General features: G+C 38.8%; 1 protein-coding gene across 2 annotated transcripts in view; it reads left to right on the top strand.

Moving 5' to 3' along the window:
- Positions 1-20,424, top strand: part of USP6NL (USP6 N-terminal like) — a 117,520-nt gene that overhangs the window by 8,061 nt on the left and 89,035 nt on the right. The window contains exon 1 of one of the 2 annotated variants that reach the window (XM_032186887.1): positions 16,676-16,800. The exons of the other annotated variant lie outside the window; for it this stretch is intronic. Coding sequence (XP_032042778.1) covers positions 16,728-16,800 — 73 coding nt within the window. The 5' untranslated portion in view covers positions 16,676-16,727. Of the gene's footprint in view, positions 1-16,675; positions 16,801-20,424 lie in introns of those variants that run through there. 2 annotated transcript variants of the gene reach the window in all.

Raw genomic sequence — 20,424 nt, 5'->3', positions numbered from 1 at the left:
ATTGTTTCCAGGAGGATCTGCTCCATGATCTTGCTGGGCACAGAAGTAAAACTGGCTGTCCTGTAGTTCCCTGGTTCTTCCTTTTTTCCCTTTTTAAAAATGAGGGTTCTGTTTCCCCTCTTCCAGTCAGTGGGAACTTTACCAGGTGGCCACAATTTCCCAAATGTGGTGGAGAGTGGCTTAGCAACATCATCCACCAGTTCCCTCAGGACACATGAATGCATCTCATCAGGGCCCATGGACTCGTGCACCTTCAGGTTCTGTAGCTGCTCTTAAACCTGATTTTTCCTACACCGGGCAGTTCTTCGTTTTCCCAGTCCCTGCCTTCGCCTTCTGGGGCTTGGGCTGTGTGGCTGGAGCTCTTGCTGGTAAGACTGAGGCAAAAAAAAAGTCACTGAATACCTCAGCCTTCTCCACATCCTGGGTAACTAGGTCTCCTGTCTCCTTCACTTGATGCAATGTGTATTTCCACTGCTGCTTGGGAAGGACTGGTCTAGAATCTCGGTCCTAAAATGAATCCTAAAAATCACTTCTCTATTATCTGCCCTAAATTTATTCACAGGCAGTTCGCAACTGTTTGATTTTCTGCTAATCTTAATTATTTGCTTGAAGATCTACTTCTACCTTGCATCAAATTTGTTGTTCTTGTGGTTTGTTAAAAAAACAGTATTTTATTGAAGCAGCTTCTAGAAGCAACCTGTGCTATCTTGGTACTTAAGAAACACGTCTTAACCAGTCATTTGCTTAAAAATAAGCTTAAATTTATTCAGAAAGTGAGTAGGGGAACTCTTGCTGTTGTGTAACTTCGAATAGTTACCAGGTGCCTGGGTAAGTGCCTTGGATCCTGCTGTATTTGATCATCTGCAGGACTGGAGAAGAGCGCTGGTAGAATTGCCAAGCCCAGCATCCATGGCAGCTGGCTTTTGTTCATGGGCAGTACAGAGAAACTGAAAAGGTGCTAAAATGGACAGGCTCTCTTAAAGCTTTTATTTCTGTGGAATGCCTTTATAAATGTCTGTTTTCATAAATAAGGCGAAGATTAATCCACATTTCAAATTACACTGTGGCTTTGTGACCTCATTATCCTATGGGGCACAGTGTACCCAGGCTAGATCTTGATTTATTTTATGCTTAAAGATAGCCAGGATTTCTCTGAGAAGCTGTATCTAACCTGCCAGAAGTGTCACACCACAGGCAGAGTTGGTTTAATCTCTTACATTTTCTCCAGTTGTTGACATTTGGCTGCCAGAAAATGTGTAGTGTCATGATAAAAATTCTTAGGCTTATAAACAGTGCTCTTCATGTTTGGGAGTTTTCCTGTGCTTTCTCCTTTGAAGAAAGGTCAGTGCGATGAACTTGCTTGAGCTGCCTGCAATGAACTTGGTTTGCAAACAATTAAACTAAATGTTAGTATATACTGTTGCAACAAGCTGCTGACATCTTCATTTTTTTCCCTTAAATGTATAGGATACAGTGCCAAGTTTTTTTCTGTATTTTATTCTGCTGTCATAATAAATTCTACAGAATAATTCCTTCCTGACTTACTTTCTTCTAGTTTTGTTTCCCACACCCTTAAAACTTACACTGCGTGCAGTTGGGAAGTGAACCTGCTATTCTTTGTGTTTCAGTATAATCTGTTTAGGTTTTCCTTGTGACTGACTGAGCACAGGAGCACGTTTTATGTGTTTGGAGAGACGCTGTGCAGCGTAACCTTATATTTGGGAATTGGTCAGTGTGGTCTGGTAATGAGGTGGGAAACCTTTTGCTCTACCAGTTCAAATCAAGACCGTGTTGGTGTGATTAAAGGCTGCCTCTCTTTGATGGTTGCTTATTTTCTTGACCTCTCATTACAGCTGGCTTTCTAGCTTGTGTTTATGGAGAAACCTTAGCTTTTGTGATTTTGAAAAACAAAAACACGCCAAAACCCACATTTCCCTCCCTTTCTGAGTCCCTGTGGCGTGTGTAAAGAAATATATTTGGCTGTCAGCTTCTGTGTTCGTGAGTAATAAATTTGGGAATTAAAACAAATGACCTGTTCAGGTCAACCTTAAACATGTAATGCTTTAGCAAGTATGCATTATTATATCTCTGTTTGCAACTCAGAAAAGAGTCTTTTGGGTTTATGCACTCCTAAAACTCCTAGGCTAAGAAAAGTGCTTGGTTGAGGCTGCCTCAATTTCCTACCACCCCCTTCAATCTGCCCTCCTTTTATGCCAGAATGAATTGATAATGAGCTGAGGAGCAAGTCAAACACTTGATAAAGTAAATGCTGAGAAACGGACAATGACCTGTACCTCAAAGTGTAAGGTTGTTACATGTTTTGGGTAGTCTGGAAAAGTTGTTGCCAATAATGTTAAGGTTGATTCATGCAGCTTAAGAGGCCTTTTAGTCATCGGTTGTTTTCAATAAGCTGAGATTGAAAGAAGGGAGAAGACTTTGTGATTCATGGACAAAATTGCCTGCTGGAGGAGGAAAATGCAAAAGTAAGCTAAAAGATGTTTCTAATGAATAGCTACGGGATGTCGGATTATTTTCTTATATTGCAAGCTAAGGTTTTATTTTTTTGAACTGAGAACCCTGAGCACCCATTTTCAAAATACAGGCTTGAAGATGCAGAGTGTGAAGTGTTTTCTGTAGCAATTGTTCTGATTTCACAGGAATTATATTCTAATCTCTCGAAATACTGTCATTTGAGAAATAGTGAAGAAGCTATCGCCTCCTGGGTCATCTTTACTGAAATTTGCAGTAGTAATGCTTTATGAAAACCCTATTCAAGGTCTGAATGATAAAGAGCCATAATGCAGGTTTCAAAAAGCTTAATTTGAAGACTCAGGACGCTTGAAAAAATATCTTTAAGAGTTAAACAGTTGAATCGCAGGGCTTTTTTATTGGTACTTGGAAGAGAATGAAATCCACAAAATACTTCTGTGAACCAGGAGTCTCTTGCATGTTGCTGACTCCTAAAAATTACCTCACTGATAACATTACTGTTTTTCTTATATGTGCTCTGCGTTTTCTTGAAGCTATCGGGGTAACTTGGCAGTTTGTATAACTGTAACGACATGTGTGAGTTCTTGGATTGGAAGAAGCAGTGGTGTAGTAACTTGTTTGTAGTGGGAGGATGAAGCATGAAAAACACACGTGTACTAAGGTGTCTAGCTCTTGAATCTAGCAGTCAGGAGAAATGCTTACCATTCTTGATCTTGCTTCATTGATACTCTTCTGTTTTATCTATCTATATTTTCCACTTCTATTTTCTTCAATTACAGGTAGGTAACGCTGTGTGTATGCTGGCTGTACTCCTTATTGTGCAGCTAGTCCTCAGGGAGGCCATCATCAAGAGTGCAGGAGATGAGTTTTCTGACTCGAAATTGATCTAGAGGTAACGGTTAATGAGTTACAGAAACTTCTGTGAACTTGCAGGAAAACTTCTGATGAAGTCAAATTTCATTTGAAAGGTATGGCTTGGAGCGAGAGCCAGGACTGAACTGAGGGGCTTCAAGATTTCATGACCCCTTTGCGATGTTGCCATAGCCAGTAGAGATGGTGTCGTTTCTCTGTCTCAATTCCTACATTCTTCCTTATTGTGCAAGCATTCATGAGGTTGAGTTGAATTGGGTGGGCTCCCTAACCTGTGTACTACAAAGTTGCAGCAGTACAAAGCATTCATGCAGCTCACTGAGCAAAGCACAGGGGTGAGAGTAAGTGGTCAGTGGGTGAGACAGTTCTCTCCAGTGTAAGGCTGTCTTTACCTTGCTTGTTGTGTGCGTGGAACCATCGTAACGTGGAACAATGCTCCAGTTCCACCATGGAGTCATCTCAGGCTTCCTCAACACTAAGAGAGGAGAGGCATCTCCAGAGGGCTAATCAGATCTTAGATGACCCAATTTCTCACCAGTGCTGTAATTAAACCTCTCCTCTAAATACAGAGGGCTTGTTAGTCAGAATAAAATATAAACCACAATACTTCGCATGCACAGTGCAGATGCATCACACTGAGGAAATGTAGGCATGTTAGTAAAAACTTGCTTGTTTTCTTAATATTAACATTTTATGATATTGGATTTCTTGTTGCGTTATGTCAATTTATTTATCTTTTGAGACCCTGTTACTCTTTTTGGCTGATAGATTTAAATAACTGTACAATCAGAACACAAATGGAAAAAGCTTTTTGAAATCTGCCTGCATTTAAACTGACTTTTTAGATTAACTTTTTCGTAATCCTTCCTTTTACTTTTGATCATTTCAGGGTATTTAGGATTGCTAAGTTGCGGCTTTCCTTGCATTTAGTCTTTATTTTTAGGTTGGGATAGACAAACGTTTTTGGGTTTGTGGGATTCTTTTGTTCTGTCACTTTTTTTTTAACTAAATGAAATAAATCATCAATCTCCATAGACTGGAGTGAAGTCAGTTTCTTTTCTTAAGTCTTGCAGGAGGCTGCAGATACCAAAACAACAACAACAAAACATTTATCATATTCAGAAGCTGTGCTTCCAGGTGGTATATTTAAGTTCCACGGTCTGACTTTTTATAAGACCTTGTCAACAAATAGTTATTGCTTAGTGTTTTCTGTTTTATTTAAATTAATGTATTATAAAGCTAATTGTTTTAAAATCCGTTGCATAGATTTCCTTTTTTTTAATTTTAAAATACTAAAACAGTCATTTTATTTATATGTGGCTGTCATAAAGAGAACTTTCGATATTCTTTCAGCTGTGCATTTAATTTGATGGTTGATGGGGTTTGTTTAAATAAGTTAGTGCAATATAACACCTACATTTAAACTAACATAATTTCTGTTTGTAAACCAAGATGTTGGCAGGAGCAGGAAGCTATTGTTAGCTTTAAACTGATAGGAGAGCTGTGGCAGAAAAGTTACCGTTGTGAATACTCCTGGAGATAGCCCACTTATTGTATACCAACTTATTGGTCCCTTTTTGGATACTTTCACTTCGCATATATTCTGTTGTGTTTGCAAGGAAAACTAAGGTTGAGTTATTTAGAAATTATTTACTTTAAAAAAGTAACTCTTTTTGTGTGTGCACCCCCATAATGGCAAAATTGATGTATACATTATGACAAATTACAATATGTATGTTTATAAACATATTTAATAACATTCATTACATTTTATATACTTTTGTATTATTTTCTGTTTATAAATCACATTACACAGACGCTTCCCTTTATTTATATCTATATATAAAGGGAGAGTGTCTTTTTTCTTCTAAATTTGTCTTGCAGTTTTCATTGATGGCCAGTAAGGACTACTGAACTGAGAGTTATGACAAATTGGTGTACACAGACGTACATGCCTTTGGCAAGATAATACTCTTCTGTTACATTTTTTTCATTTTAAAATCTGAATCTTAGTCTCTGGGCCTATGTCTGTACTCCCTTATATAGAGCATTGCACAATGATGCCTTTATTGTGGATCTTTGGTATTCCTGCAGCAGAAGGAGCGAGTAGCAAGGAACACTGTAACCTTGTTCTCTGGAGTGAGTATCAAGTATCCAGCGCTATGTAAGCAATTCATACTTCTCGGATCCTATTCATTCCTGCGATAAGTTGAGTGTGGTGGTCAAGTCCGTTCCAAAGGAAAGGATGCAGAAACTCTTTGCTAAAATATGGCCAAAAACCAAGAGCTGGAGATGTCTGGGCAGGCACCCACCCCTCGCACAAGGCACCGTGCAGACACAGAACAATGTTGTTCTGGTTGCTGCAGGGAGGACTTTGCAGAGGCTCCGTACTAAGCACCATACTGTTGTAATTTCCTATTGAATTAGAGGATTTGCAAAAGAACAGCTTAGTCAGATGAAGGGTTTGAAACGGGCTGAAAAGGAATTCTTCCAGCAGCAGTGCTGAGAGGTATTTAAAAGACTTTCCTCGCCTGTTGTGAGTCACGGCGTTTTCCCTTTCCATACAATTGATGGAATAATATGCACTGCCGTGTTGGAAAAATGAAGCCATTGCTGCTCAGTAGTGTAACTTTATCACAGTTGAGAAAAATGTGAGCTGTTGCCTCATTTTGGACTATTTCTCCTATATTCAAGGAAAAAAAAATCCTTGATTTATAGGGCATGCGGTTATTTTAAGATAAATTGACCATGTTTCAAGAAAAACTACTCTGACATTATTTATGCACTTTCTGATAGGAAACAACTTTGATTTGTAGCATGGATTGAAAATACTTGGGGTTGTTATTATAAGTGAGGTAATACAAGTAATCCCAGCAGGGTTACTGGCTCTGGGAGTAGCTCTGTATTTGTTTAAATTTGAGATTTTTTTTTTTTCCTTCACTTAAACTGTCCAATCTGTTGTCACTTCAACAGTTAAAGGATATTTGCAAATGTTTGTGTAAACAAAGCAGCTGCACTTAGGTGATATCCTATCAAGCAGCTGTTTATAAGGTTCATTTAATCTCTGGATGCAAAAGATCCCTACTATAATTAAGAGATTTTCATTCTTAAAATGATGTGGGAGTCTGACAAGATAGCAGTGGATTTTTCTTGAGGCTATAGGTATCCCTGTACCTATCCTGCTCAAGATTTCTGAAGTAAGCACCCTCCCCCTGGCCATATTTTATGTTGCATAACACAATCAATTATTGTCTGGGGTAGAAGGCATACCAGCGTGCTATAAAATCTGCAGTGCTTTTGGCCAACGCAGTCATTAATCTAATAGAACATTAATATAAAAGGGCACTTTGTTTTAATAAAGCACTTCGCTTTGCCATATGAAAGTATTCTTGAATGCAGTCTTTCTCTTTTATACCATTGAAAAGGTCTTTGAACATCTGTCTAATTCCATGGCAGAGTGCTGAAAGGCTCACTCAGAGCTTGTTCTCGGAGCGGGAGTTAACTTCCCAGAATTTTTAGAGATGTAGGGGAGTAAGTCTCCCACCAGGATGTGTTTTGCTGCATTCAATATAAAGCTTTTTCCTTCTCTTTAGTTTGTAGCAGAACTTCTTTCAGCCTTTTACGAGGACTATTGTTTTGTGGTGCTACTGTTTGAGTTGTGCAAACACTCTAATGACACAGCCCTCCTTCCCTGCCCTCACCCAAACTTACTTTTTGGAAGTGATGCTTGCCAGGTGCAGCACTCTGTTCTTATCAGGGATGCTATGTTATAGCCATACTTTGTCTGCTCTACAGACCCTGATTGCCTTGCATTCTTAGGAGAATATTTCATATTTCCTATATTTTATATTTCTCTACGTCTGGTTGTAAAAACTATATAAACTTGTAGCATCTCTCTTTCTCTTTTTATTTTTTAAACATAGTTACCATAAAAGTTTTTGAAAGAAGTAGAGCTTGGTCTTGGGGGATGAGAGAGGAAAAATTAGGTTTATAGTTAGCCCTTAAAAGATGAGGTACAAACTGAGAATTGTCACTTCTGCTTTTTATTTCTCCCCTTGCTTCCTCCCCCTGCCATATTCCTTTCTATGCCAGGAACAGTGACAAAAACGGCCACAGATTTCCCTTTAGCTATGTGGTAGGAAAATGTTTCTTAGAGCAAAGGCTAATGAGTCACTTCTAGTGATGTTTCAAGATTTATTTATTCCCCAAGCATTAAAATAAACATAAAGAAATAATATTTATGTGAAACTCTCTGAGACTTTTTTTTTTTTCCTTAATTATATCAGTCATAAAGTGTGACATCCATTTGGAGAACTAACTCCTAATCTGTGTTCTTGTACAGTACTTGAAACTCAGTGATCCTGCTAAACAGTATGCCAAGGCCTGCCTAATGGATCAGCTTAAAGGCTAGTCTGCAGCAAACAGAGGATGATGGCACTGCTTTTTTTGTACCTCTAGCCCTGGTACAGAGGTACAGTGCCTGACTAACTGGGTAGAGTGTTGCAGTTCTGTCCCTCATTCAGACCATGGACAATGCTCGACTGAAACTTGTTGGCATGAGTTTAAATTCTCTATGGAGAGAGCATGGAGAACATTACATGCACTACAGTCTGCTAAAGAAGGGACTGAGGCACTTCAGCCTGTACGATCCCTCTACTTTTGCTCTTCTAACAGGTAGTAAGATGCTCTTCAGTTCAATAATGTGGTTGTCTTAAAATAAAGCTGAGCCAAGAAGCCTGTTTCACACTGCTGCTTCCTGCCTCTGCCTAGCACTGGTGCAGTTTGTCTGCAAGTGGTGGGGCTGAGAAGCCCAGGTGTTTCCACCAGGTTTTTCCATTGGTGGGGGAGTAGAGGAACTCTTTGGTAACAGCTGTCATGTATGTAAATTATAGGAAATAGGACGGGATTCAAAGCAAGTGTAACATGCTACTTAGAGTGCTCTACGACGTTAATTCCATTCCTAAGAACAAAAGCAAAGCAGGGAGATCCCTAGAGATAGCCACAGCTGGCCACTGTCATACATATCAGCCATAACTCCAGGATTAGCTTTAAGTAGTCATGGTTAACATACTTGTCATTTTTGACTCTAATTACTAAGCCTGGCTTTTTAAATACATCAGTTAAGTATATTTTAAAGACATGTTTTCTGAGTGAATGTACAAGGAGAGATTTAAAACATGGCTGCAGTAAACAAATAGATCTAGGCACACTTCCTTACGGAGGGTGGATCGTTTCTGATATGTGTGACCCTCAGGATAATTTCCTTCAGTTACTTTTGAAGTACTGAAGTCTTTCAGTTTCTGTTTACAGCAGTATTTTCATCAGTAGTACAGCTGTTTTTGTGTGAAAAGATATTTTGTTATTGCTAGACTAGCCCAAAAGCGTTCAAAAACTTGTAAAAAGTGTGAGTTTATTACAGAGAGCCAGTCCTACTGTAGAATATTTGGTACACAAAGTGACTATGCAGGCTTAATAAAAATACTGTGTATTTATGCAGTGGACTAACAAGGTCTGCTATTTTTCCTGGCGGCCATAAACAGCTGCATTTTTTTATTTCTTAAATACCAAGATGGAAATGTTGGTAAGGATTTAGTCCTGTTAACAAAGTGATGCACAGAGTTTGTTGGTTTTCTTTGCTTCAGTGAGACGGGATTATTTACCTCATTTATATATTTTTCAACAGAATACTGGAAAGGGATTTAAATTAAAAGCAAAGGTTTTTTTGGTTTTTGTTTCTCTTGAATTAAACATACACTCAATTTCCTTAATTTTTACCAGATTAAATTATTATGTGTGTCAATAGTCAGTATGATAGTAATAGTTTTGTTTTTTAATATTGTAAAATGACAAAACATCTCTTTTTAATGACTAATGTGGCTTCTTTCCATTTGCTGAGGTTTAGGTGAATAATTTCAATAACATTACTTAGCTTGAAGATAAATGTCAATTGATACTACAGCTATGACCCAAATCCAGGAAATGCAAAATTGAGGAAATGCTGCATCTTCTGTTTGGGAAAATCTTTTAAAATGTTTCTGTTGGTTGTAATTACAATTTCACATACGTGTAATTTCTATTTGAGAGCTCTAGCATGGCTTTTGTCTGCAAAATAAATATGTAGCTAAAAACACATAAAGATTAGGACTATAATATTAGAGAGACTGAGAAATTCTGTGGATGGTGTACATTTGCTGCGATGAGAGCTTGTACTGACTTTTTTCTCCTGCATTTTAGAAAATATTTCATCACATAATTGAAATGAGGTCCTTAGATATAATTTTTGCTGGGGGAAAAACACCACTTGCTTTGTTGGCACTTTCTTTATTTACTCAATGACTCTACATTACGTGGTGGCCTTTTGTCTTTTGAAGGACAACATAGGCACGAGGAAGAGGAGAAAGCAATATGACAAATGTTTTGAAGGCTCATAAAAAGAATCTGAGGTTCTGTGGTTGCTCTTCATCAGGACATCTGTGTTGCTTGCTTAACACAGCCCTACTCACATAGTTGCAACACTTCATTTTGGATCTGAGGAGTTCTGCACTGTGCGCTACCCTTTTTAACAAGTTAAAAATGTAACAGGTTAAATACCCAAGAGCTTTTGAAAGCCTTTTGAACTCTTGCTGAACCGTGTAGCTTAGTTCAATAAAGATGTTGAAAGTACTTAAACACATGTGTATGTCTAGATTTGATGGTACAGTTTTTATGGGAAATACGTGCTCGTAGACTAAGCAGCGTCCTTATTTTGCTGGTAGACGTGATAGGTGTAAAACACACCTGTCGGGAGGAAAAAACAGAATATACCTGCTTTCATATTTTTTGAAACAGATCATTGAGAAATACTTGAACACAAAGATCTGATGCTGTTCTCCATTAGTGCGTGATGTCTGTTTGCCAGGGTGACTCTTGTGGCTCTGGGAAAGTCGCTGTCTGTCATGATACCACCTAGATCCACTTGCTGAATGCGTTGTAGCAAGAGTTACAGGGTAAAAAGAACATTAATTGAGTAACAGGCAGAACAGTCAGGGTGTTGTGCAGTTGCAGGATTTTGCAATGTGTAGTTTCTTTCCTTAAAACTTCAAACCCTACAATAATGGCTGTTGAACTTCACTTACGCTTCTTCTTCCTCCTTAACTTTCATTTTTTTTCTTCTTTTTTTGGGGGGGGGTTTGATATAGATATATGTACTTACATTTGCCTGCAATAGGTAGAATTAATCTTTTGGACCCTTTAATAAAGTTCTGAATGTAATGAACAGTTTTCTTATATGTTTAAGTAGAAAGAAAAAGACATAAAAGATGTGAACAAATGCCTCTTCCTTAATCAGAATGCACTTCTAGCTTACTGTTACAATTATTTATTACTTCTCCAGCCTCTATCTAGACCAAGCTTCTTTCTGCTCCCAAGATGACTTCTTGTAAAAGAGGATCATCCGTCGACATCAGTTTGTTTAAAAACTGTAGCCATGCTTTCATGCTTTGAAAATGGGGGCAGAACTGCCAAAAAAAGGAAAAAAAAAGAATCTAACTGAATGCAAATTCCATTGAATTAAGCAGTTAATGACTGCAGAATCATACCAACTGAGGTGGAATTGTTGGTCTGCTAGGCAGGAGCATCGATCTGCTTGAGGGTAGGCAGGCTCTGCAGAGAGATCTGGATGGGCTGGATTGATGGGTTGAGTCCAGCCACAGGACATTCAAGGCCAAGTGCTGGGTGCTGCACTTGGGGCACAAACAACACCCCCAGGCTGATGCAGGCTGGGGGAAGAAAGGCTGGAAAGCTGCCCGGTAGAAAAGGACCTGGGTGTGCTGATCAACAGGAGCAGGGAACTGATTGGCTCCTTGTGCACCTCAAATGTTGTGTTCAGGTTTGGGGCCCTCGCTACAAGGACGTGGAGTTGCTGGAGTGTGTGCAGAGAAGAGCAACAAAGCTGGTGAAGGGACGAGAAAACGAGTTACGGGGAGCGAGTGAGGGAATCGGGGCTATTTAGACTGGAAAGGAGGAGGCTGAGGGGAGAACTCATCCCTTGGGGGTGTTTAGGACGCGTGGATGTGGCAGTAAGGGAGGTGGTTTAGTGGTGGGACTCAGTAGGTCAGGTTGACAGTTAGACTGGTGATGGAGGTGGTCTTTCCCAGCCTAGATGATCCTACTATTTAGAAGACTGTGAGCATATTTTATTTATTTTTATGCAAAATGCATAGCCAAAAGCAGTCATCCTTGAAAAATGAATGCCTTGAATAACAAGCAGGGTTTCTGTCACTAGCGCAAACGGTTTCCCAGGAAGGGCTACCAGAATGCCAGAAATGATGTCTTGAGAACATTTGGTTTTCTTTGCTTCCCTTTTCATGGTTCCCTTTATTACTGTCCGAGAATACTCTTTGGAAAATAATGAAGATTCAGACATTCGGTGGGGGTGGGGGTTAGTTATTGATGTGTGGAACTCCAAAATTCTCCTGTGCCAACTGGACGTGACTATTGATTACCTAACGAATGAAAACTGTAGGCTTCAGGTTATGGATTGGAAAATTAATTCAAAATATTAGTGAGAAAGGATGGATAGCCTGCTTTACAGCTGCTCTAGGAGTAATTTGTATCATGATACAGTGCCTGTCTTAGAGCTCAATGCTTATTTATTTTGAGATATTCATTTGAAGACCAATTGTGACAGGGAAAGTCAGAGAGGAGTATTGTAAAACAAATTGTTTCTGTTGATATTTAAGGTATTGCTGTGACTTAATTCTTGGGTAGGTTGTACCTGATTTTATCACTGTTCTCAAGAAAGTATGTACTGGGAAATTGCCATGCAAATATTTTTAGAATACGTTTTTCCTTTTTTCTGGTATTTAAAGAATCTTTTTCCAACTACCGTACCTTACTTGCATTTCCTTAATCCTTTTAAGCTACTCTAATTCCGAGAAACTTTTTTCTTGCTTATAAAACTTTTGTTGCTCCCTGTAAGAAAATCTGCTTCATTTTCCAAGCTGCTGTGTTAAGATAGGAGGGGAGATGAAGCAGTTCGGCCGTGTGTGGCTTCTGAAACTGCAGCTTCTAAAGCAAACATTCAAATTGGTCATTAAGAACATCTGCCTTCGCTGCTGCTGGTACCTGGCTTTTTATAGCCCTTGTTATGAATAGTCCTACTGACTCTGAAGTGTTTAAGCTTTTTTTTTTTTTTTTTTCAGATGTAGAAAGAGGGGTTCAAAAGGCAGATGGACCTTGACTTTTGTAAATCCACATCTATAACATCAGGCTTTTCTCTTTTGCAGAACTAAAGAGATGTCAGATGAAATCTTTGATGTATACAGTTATCTGATTTCTAGATGGTGATGGCAAGCCTTCAAGCTTGATTCTGTATTTGTTGAAACGGGTAGCGACAGGACTGGATCTCAGGCTGATACCTTGCCATGGCTGCTTCCCCCAAATTTCTCTCTGCCCGTTATGAACTGTCTGTTTCTTTGGGTTTGTCAGCCTGTAGATATCTTAACCATGTTTAGAGTCTAGCAGATAAGGAAAAGGACATGAATAATTCTGGTCTGCTCCATAGGGAACACAAGGTAGGATTATGAAGACAGAATTGCATAGGTTTCTGTGGAGATGTGGCATGTAAACTGAATTCTAGCCCGGTCAGACTGATGTGAAATGGAAAAAGAATGGTCAAGATAACTTTGCATCTCAAATAAAAATGTGTACAGGCCTACTGCTCGTATGAATGAATTCCCTCAAGCCATTTTAGTGGTGGGTGTTGGTGTTGCTTTTTCTAAGTAGCTTGTACATCCTCCTTTCTGCAAACCAGGGCACAACAAATGGGTGTGTTTTGGGGTAGTTTAGCTGCAGTGCTGTCTGGGATTACCCTGAGGGTTCACAATGTGTGTGTGTGTGTGTGTTTTATTCATGGCATTCTGTCTAGGCTTTATAACAACTTCAGATTATAAAAAGAGAGCGATGGGGGGGAAAAAGTTTTGCTTAAACTTAAATTCTGATTTTTTTCCCCCTAATTGTTGTTCGACAAATATCCACTGAGCCATAACTTTGCAGCATCCTTTGTGCTGTAAACACGTTAGCTCCTGGCAGTATGCTTTATGAAAAAACTCCTTTCAAAGACCAGCTAACTATAATTACATTAATAGAAACATTGCTTATTTTGGCAGCCAGCTAATCAGGATGCAGATCTTTCTTTTCTTTATAGTTAGGAGAGGTGAAGAGGTAACCACCGTGATCCATAAAATCCAGTCCTGGTTAACTGCTTCTCATACAAAAGTATTTTGTCAGGGTTATAACGTGTGTGGTTCCTTTATTTCCTAAAGTTTTGAAGTTAAGGAAGAAAGGCAAAATGCAAGAACAGTAACAAGCCCATATTGCTCAGCTAACTAGCTGTTGAAAATGCAAGTGATGAGTGGGAATTCACGTGATATGCACCAAGATGTAACTTTACTTTTCTTCCTCAAGCAGAGCCTGCTTAAATTCTTACGCTAAGGTTATGACACTTGGTTTCGTTTTGGTTTATCTTGTGTATCCATCTCTTCTTGCAAACAGGATGTTTAGTAAACTTGATTACAGTTTCTTAAGTTCATTTTAAAGCTTTTTTTTCTTGTTATAAATTACAATTTCTCAAATAGGACAAGAAGGAAACTACTATGTATGCCATCCTTTCAGACTGTTTCATGCTGAGGGAGGCAGGTGTATATGAAAATGATTGCTAGTCCTGAAGTGCTTGTGAACCTCCCTTTAGGAGAGAGAGACACTGGTGAACATGGGATAAAAGCCTTTTTCATGACTGTTCTGCAGACTTTTGTAGGTACTAGTTTTGTATTTTTGTCATAGTCCAAAAGACCTGAAAATCACAGAATCACAGAATTTTCTAGGTTGGAAGAGACCTCAAGATCATCGAGTCCAACCTCTGACCTAACGCTAACAGTCCCCACTAAACCATTTCCCTAAGCTCTACATCTAATCATCTAAGAAACCTTCTCCGGTTAATCATCTGGGGGAAGAAATCGTTTTGAAGAAAATGGAGCAACTTCTGTTTTCCCAGTAGGGAACAGCTGTAATCCTTTTTTGGGTGTTAAATGCAGCACTTCAGTAGCTGTGATTTCTCTTTTTACTATTGATATCGCTCCCTTCCTGAATCGTGAAAATAATGGTGGCATGAAAGCAAGCAGAAAATATACCTTCTATTCCCTTCTCTCTTGCTACATTCCCTCTTCTCTACTGTTGCTCTTTGTCAGCCCACCGTTCTCTTGTTTCTCCAACACTTCAGAACCTTGCTGTAGATTAATCTAGTTCAGTTATAAATCACCTTCAGGATCTGTAAGGTATACTCACGTGTTAGTTGGTTAAACATTTATTCAGTTATTACTGGGGATTTTATTGTACGGTGCTCCTCTTCGTTTTTTCTGTCTTTAATATGTGTCTGTTAAAGACAAAAATAATTCATAGTGCTGTAAAGATGGTTGTATGCTTATGCAAACCATAAACGTGGTCAGCTTTTCAGAGTAAATTTACAATGTCATTTAGCTGTAAGCAATGATATTCCTTTGAGTTTATATCTGTAACTTGCAGACAAGTTGGTCGATAACCCAACTAAATTAAGAACAAACACATCATGGAAATATAACAGTGGGAAAGTTCTTACAGCAGAAATGTAGAGGTCCATATTATTAACAAGCAAACTTTATCAGGCAACCCTGTATATTGCATCTTTAAATAAATGTTTTGAAATTAAACTTTTTTTTTGTTTCTTCTGGAAACATCTATTTATATATTTTTTTTCCTTCCCTCTCTACGTATAAAGTAATTTGTCTGAAACCTGGAATTTAAGTTTATGTATAGGAGTTGGAAATTATTCTCTATGTGAACAGCTAGACATTTCATTTCAGAGAGCTTGAAGAGTCCTCTCTTGGGAAGAGAGAAATTCTAGCTGCACAGTAATAGTCTCCAAGCTTCCCATTGAGTGGACATATTTGCAGGGTGGGAAAAGAAATTGGATGGCTTGTCAGAGATAATGATTTTAGTTGTCTTTGTTTTGCCAAACCAAATATGATAGTACTCGGGAATGTTATTACTTCTGGCAGGGGTGGATTAACGGGCAGAATGTAAATGAGCCTACCAGAAGAGAAACAGTTTGTTGTGCCTACACTGTGCGTGTTTCAACAGACCAACGTGCATGTGGGTAAATACGCCAGCAAATCTTAAATCTGACATGCGTGTGATCAGCAGCTGGAAATGGAAAGAGATGACCTCTCCTCCCAACTCGTAACACTTAAGCAATGGGAACAGAAGGTCTAAAGGCCAGAGAATGCATCTCGTGCCTTGGTTGGTTGTGGCCTGGGTTTGTTCTGATGTTATGGTTTACAGAAAACGAAGTTGGCTTTCTAAATTGCTCTCTTTGTGCAGATGAGGCCCTATGATGCTGTGTAGGAACTCAGTTTCCAAAAGCATTCACAGAGGCTCTTCGGGGCTGACAGTTATTTAATGCAACCGTATAAAACATGATTTCTCATGATTGTTTTCTTTCTTAGCCCTGTAAAATCTTTGACAGGAAGGATTTCTGAAGTGCCTTTGTACGTTTTCCAAATGGCATTAAAAATGTTGTGGGGCACACACTGCCATTTGTCTGCTTAAAATTACCTGCCAAAAGTAATGATGGTACCTGAGCTGCAACTGTTCTCTGGGCCTCTGGTGGTGAGAGAGAGAACTCCTGAAATGCTCCCTGGATTTCCAGCTTGTTTCCTGGTGTGCAAGGATTCCAGTCACGTCGGAGGGTGTCAGAGGTGTGTGTTCGGGGGGAGGAAGGGGAGCCAAGTGCCTCTTTTTAGCAGGTGCTTGCTTATGCCTGCTGGAGTTTAGCAAGCTAGATTCAATTTGAGTTCTGTTAGTAGGTCTGACGCTGTCTCTACCCTGCACCAGTAGCTCTCTTAAAACATGATGTGAAATTTCATGAATCGATTCAGACTTGAAAAGAGGATGCAGCCCCACTTCTTAGGTGGGTATGCCTGGGGGAGCACGTTGCTGCAACTGGCATTCGTTTCAAGAGGTGTTTTCTTTACTTCCTGGTGTGAACGTTTCCTTTGAACTTTATTTAGAGAAATCGGTATGCATTCTCTTCAGTAAGTAATTTTTAAAATGTTCTGCAGAAATACGTTTAGGACTGCTTGCAGTTTTTTGTTTCCTTGTGCTGAAGTCACTTTAAATCCATCACCCCAGCCTGGAGAGTCGTCAGGCAGAAATCTTGCTCTGAAGGTAGCTGAGTTTTTCCTGCATCAGTTTTGCCTGAGCATTCAGAAGACAGCCATGTAATACTGTGTAGGGATGAAACCTGTTGGAATTTCGGAGGCGCATCCAGTCTCTTTTGATCCTGCTAAGGAGCAATGATTCAGGTGCTACAGATTGTAAAGGATCTGGTGTCGCCAGCAAGACGGAGAACAGATGCTGCTAAGAAAGGTAAGCGCAGCACTGGGTTGTATTCAGTGTTCCGAGTAATTTACTATAAATCTGAAATATGCTGGAGCTTGGTTATAGTTGAATATTTACTTAATTTTCTGTGGCATGTACAGCTCCCATAATCTAGCTTTGAACTATATTAAGCCTAATTATGATCGCTTTGCAACTGCAGCTTTCCCAAAGAGAATCCCGATGACGTTTATTATGCTGAAGATGGAGTTTGTCAGCATTTGTAACTGCTACTGTTGTTCTGAAGATCTTTTCCTTATTTTTCTGGGCTAAAGAAATGTTTTTCTTGTCTGGGTAGCTCAGGCTGTGAAAATAGCAACTATATTCTATATAATCCCATCAGAATAGTTTTTAGAAGCTTAAGTATTCTAAATGAGAATAAGAGCAAAAATAGGCTTCTTCAGTGCTTATGGAAATGAGAGAGACTGAACATACACAGCTGCACTGCTGTTTAGGTTTCAAAATTAGATTATTTCTAGACTTCAGCTAACTTCAAAATCTGAAATGGCTCTTGCAAGTGTGCAAAACATTACTTGAAATAATTATTGTTTGAAATTAATTGATGTTAAATGCTTTTTTCTTTGTTCTCTTCAGTGTGTTGGATGTTTGTTTCTATTTTTTTTTTTCCTCCTTGAAACTAGTTCCATCCTTTGCACTATCTGGCATACTTATCTAATTAAGGACTAATTAAACACTTTTTTCCCCCCTCCTACTGTTCATTGTTACTTTTACATCTTAATTATTTGCAATTGCTGAATATACGTTTTGTAGAGGAACAAAATAATTCATAAAGCTGTCCTAAAAATTGCACTCCTTTATTACCAGAATTAATTTTCTGGGAGCACTTTATTTCCTGCTGAATAGGTCATGAATAATATACAGCCCATAGCGTCTGCGTCTGCCTGTTACTGTGGCATTGTTCTCTTCTGCCGTTACATGTAATCTGTGGCTAAAGGCAAGTATCCTTAATTCAGAGCACTTATCTAATCATATCAGGCTGCTGTAATTCAAAGGAATTAGTTAACAAAACACCACTGTAAGAAAACAACATGAGTGGAGGTAGAATTGGGACCCACTTCTATCATCTCTATTCTGGGGAAAAGAAAAAAAAAAAAGGGTGTGCATTTCAAGAAACCAAACTTCCTAATTAATTCCTTAGATTTTGTAATGACTGTCTGAACGTCCCACCCAGCAGTTGTATAATATCATCACAGTGAATTACTCGGTATCAGTTCTCCGTTCATCTTCAGGTTTGGATTTGTTTCCTTACGCTCCACTTGTTAGAAGGATGAAGGGGACGGGAGTTCGTGTCTGTTCCGAGTGTAGCTAACTAGTCAGGCTTGCTTTTCAGAGAAGAGCTATAAGAACTTACAAAGGTAACACAAAAAAAATATAAAAACTTGTTTATTGGAACTGATTCAACTGAATTGGAAGTGCAAGCCTTGAAAAACATGAAGAGATGCTCAGAATATGAGTTGCAAAGCTTTGATTCCTCCCCCATGCCCCCCACCAGCCACCCCCATTTGTTTCAGACCCCTTTTGGCCATTGTTTGGACAGTGTTCTCAGGGTGCTAGCAGCTGAGCTAATTAGATATTAGCTCTTGGAGAACTTGGTAGCAATTTTTTTTATGAGCAATGTTAAGATCTTAACATTAAAAAAAAAAAAACAAACTGAAACATTCTGAAGGAAACGATGCAAAATGCTGGCAGACTTCTGTAATAAATACAGCAATCTGAGTAGGCATTAGTTTCCTCGTCTTCTTTCCTCACAGCATGCAACATTAGGCATCTGGTGTATGTGAGGGGCTGTATTCTACAGAAATGACTCATTCTCAGCATTGTTTTCAGTAAATGGAAAAATGTATTTGTAAAGGAAGAGTTGCTAGGAAGCCCAGTGTGAATGCGAGGTGAATTCACTGAGACAGGAGGGCTGGTGTGTGAAAGGTTTACAAATGTGCTTTCAAATTAGTGTTGGTAAACATCCTATGTTTTTAATTGCATTCCTCAGGTGAGCCCTCTATTTCTTCTTAAAAAGTGCGTTCATCCTTAAAATATGTTTTTGGGTAGAGTTTAAAGTTCATTGGTCTCATGTTGCATGAATAAAATTTACTGTAAGAACCTGTCCTTTTGTCGTGAAAATCAGGAACCCAGGAAAATGACACTGAAAATACCTGGGCTGATACTTGCAGGGAGCACTGGACCTGTGGAGGGGAGGAAAAGTGTAGGAAGAGTGTCTCCCTCAGTAGGTCCTTAACTGATGTGGGGGAGACATTTCAAAGTAGGGTAATGTATTGCATATTTCTTCTGCCGCATCTAGTTTAAAACCTTGTCTTTGAAATTGAGTGTCCTAACTTTATAATTACTTTCCTAAATAGTGTGCAAGGTTATGGGGGAAAGGATTCCCCCAGCCTTCAACTTCCCCAAAGCTCACTTTCAGCTGAGACCTAGAAACATGGTTATTAGCCAAGAACACGTCCTTTTTGCATTTGTGGTTTCACAACAGAAGCTTATTATAAGTCCTGCGGTAGCGGCTGTGGAGAGGAAAATTCAATCCCTGCTGAAGAAAGTCTTGAGGAATGTTATTTAAAAGGAACCGTTCTTAATGTTTCACGGGTTGAGATGTGAATTTAATCGGGTAGTTGAGCAGCTTGCCAAAGCTGCTGAGTCTAATTGTTTGTTATAGGCCAGAGTTTGTTTTCATTGTGGCTGTGACTCACGCCTCTAGTTAAATTAGATTTCACTTTCTATATCATAAGAGGGTGATTAAATGGTTTACAAATACAAGGCTAACTTCCGCAAATAGAGTGCTCGTCTCCCAGTTGCAAGTCCTTTAGTTATGATTTTGTCTTTACTCTTTGGCTGTTGAAAAGGCTCACATCCCCCAAATTTTTCCCTAGCCCTGTGAGGTTCTTGCTTAGTGATGGATATAATGAGCTAAACAGTAAGTTTTGCTTTATAATGTCTAACAGCTGTTTTCATATATATTTTTTTGTAATGCACTGATTAGAACTTGAGTCCCAAGAGTTGTATTTATTTTTAAAGTAAAAAACCAAAACCATTTATTTGTGTCCAGCAATCTTCCAATTGCTGTGAAAGCTGAGTGTGTGTTTTTTGGGGGGGTGGTAGTGGTGGTTGCTTTGTGTGTGTGTGTGTGTTTTGTTTGCTTGTTTTTAATTGGAAAATCCAGACCCTTACTGTATTTAGATAACATCAGGTTAGTTAAAAAAAAAAAAAAAAAAAAGTTCCTAATCCATTTATTGGAGCAAGGCTAACACTTTAGCTTTTTACCATTTTCTGTAACTTTGAAGGTGAATAAGAAGTTGCAAATAAATAAAGAGGTTGTCACTATTTTATTTCATAAGGCTTTAAAAATATATGTATATAACCTTGAAACCTTGGCTTTGGATAAAGTCCAAAATCATGTCAGGATGAAATTCTCTTGATAAGTGTTCTCATTCAAGGCCATGTATTTCACGAGATCTGAAACCTGTCTGTATTCAAACAAATAGTTCTAATGTTATTTCTCCTGGAGAAATCAATGTAGGGTATACATGTATGGTTTATTTTCTTTTTTTTTTCTGTGTCCGAAATCCAGGTTGAAATCAAAATTGTTTA

This window comes from Aythya fuligula, chromosome 1, assembly GCF_009819795.1.
Source record: "Aythya fuligula isolate bAytFul2 chromosome 1, bAytFul2.pri, whole genome shotgun sequence".
NCBI classification, from domain to species: Eukaryota; Metazoa; Chordata; class Aves; order Anseriformes; family Anatidae; genus Aythya; species Aythya fuligula.
This window is presented reverse-complemented; position numbering and strand designations above follow the sequence as displayed.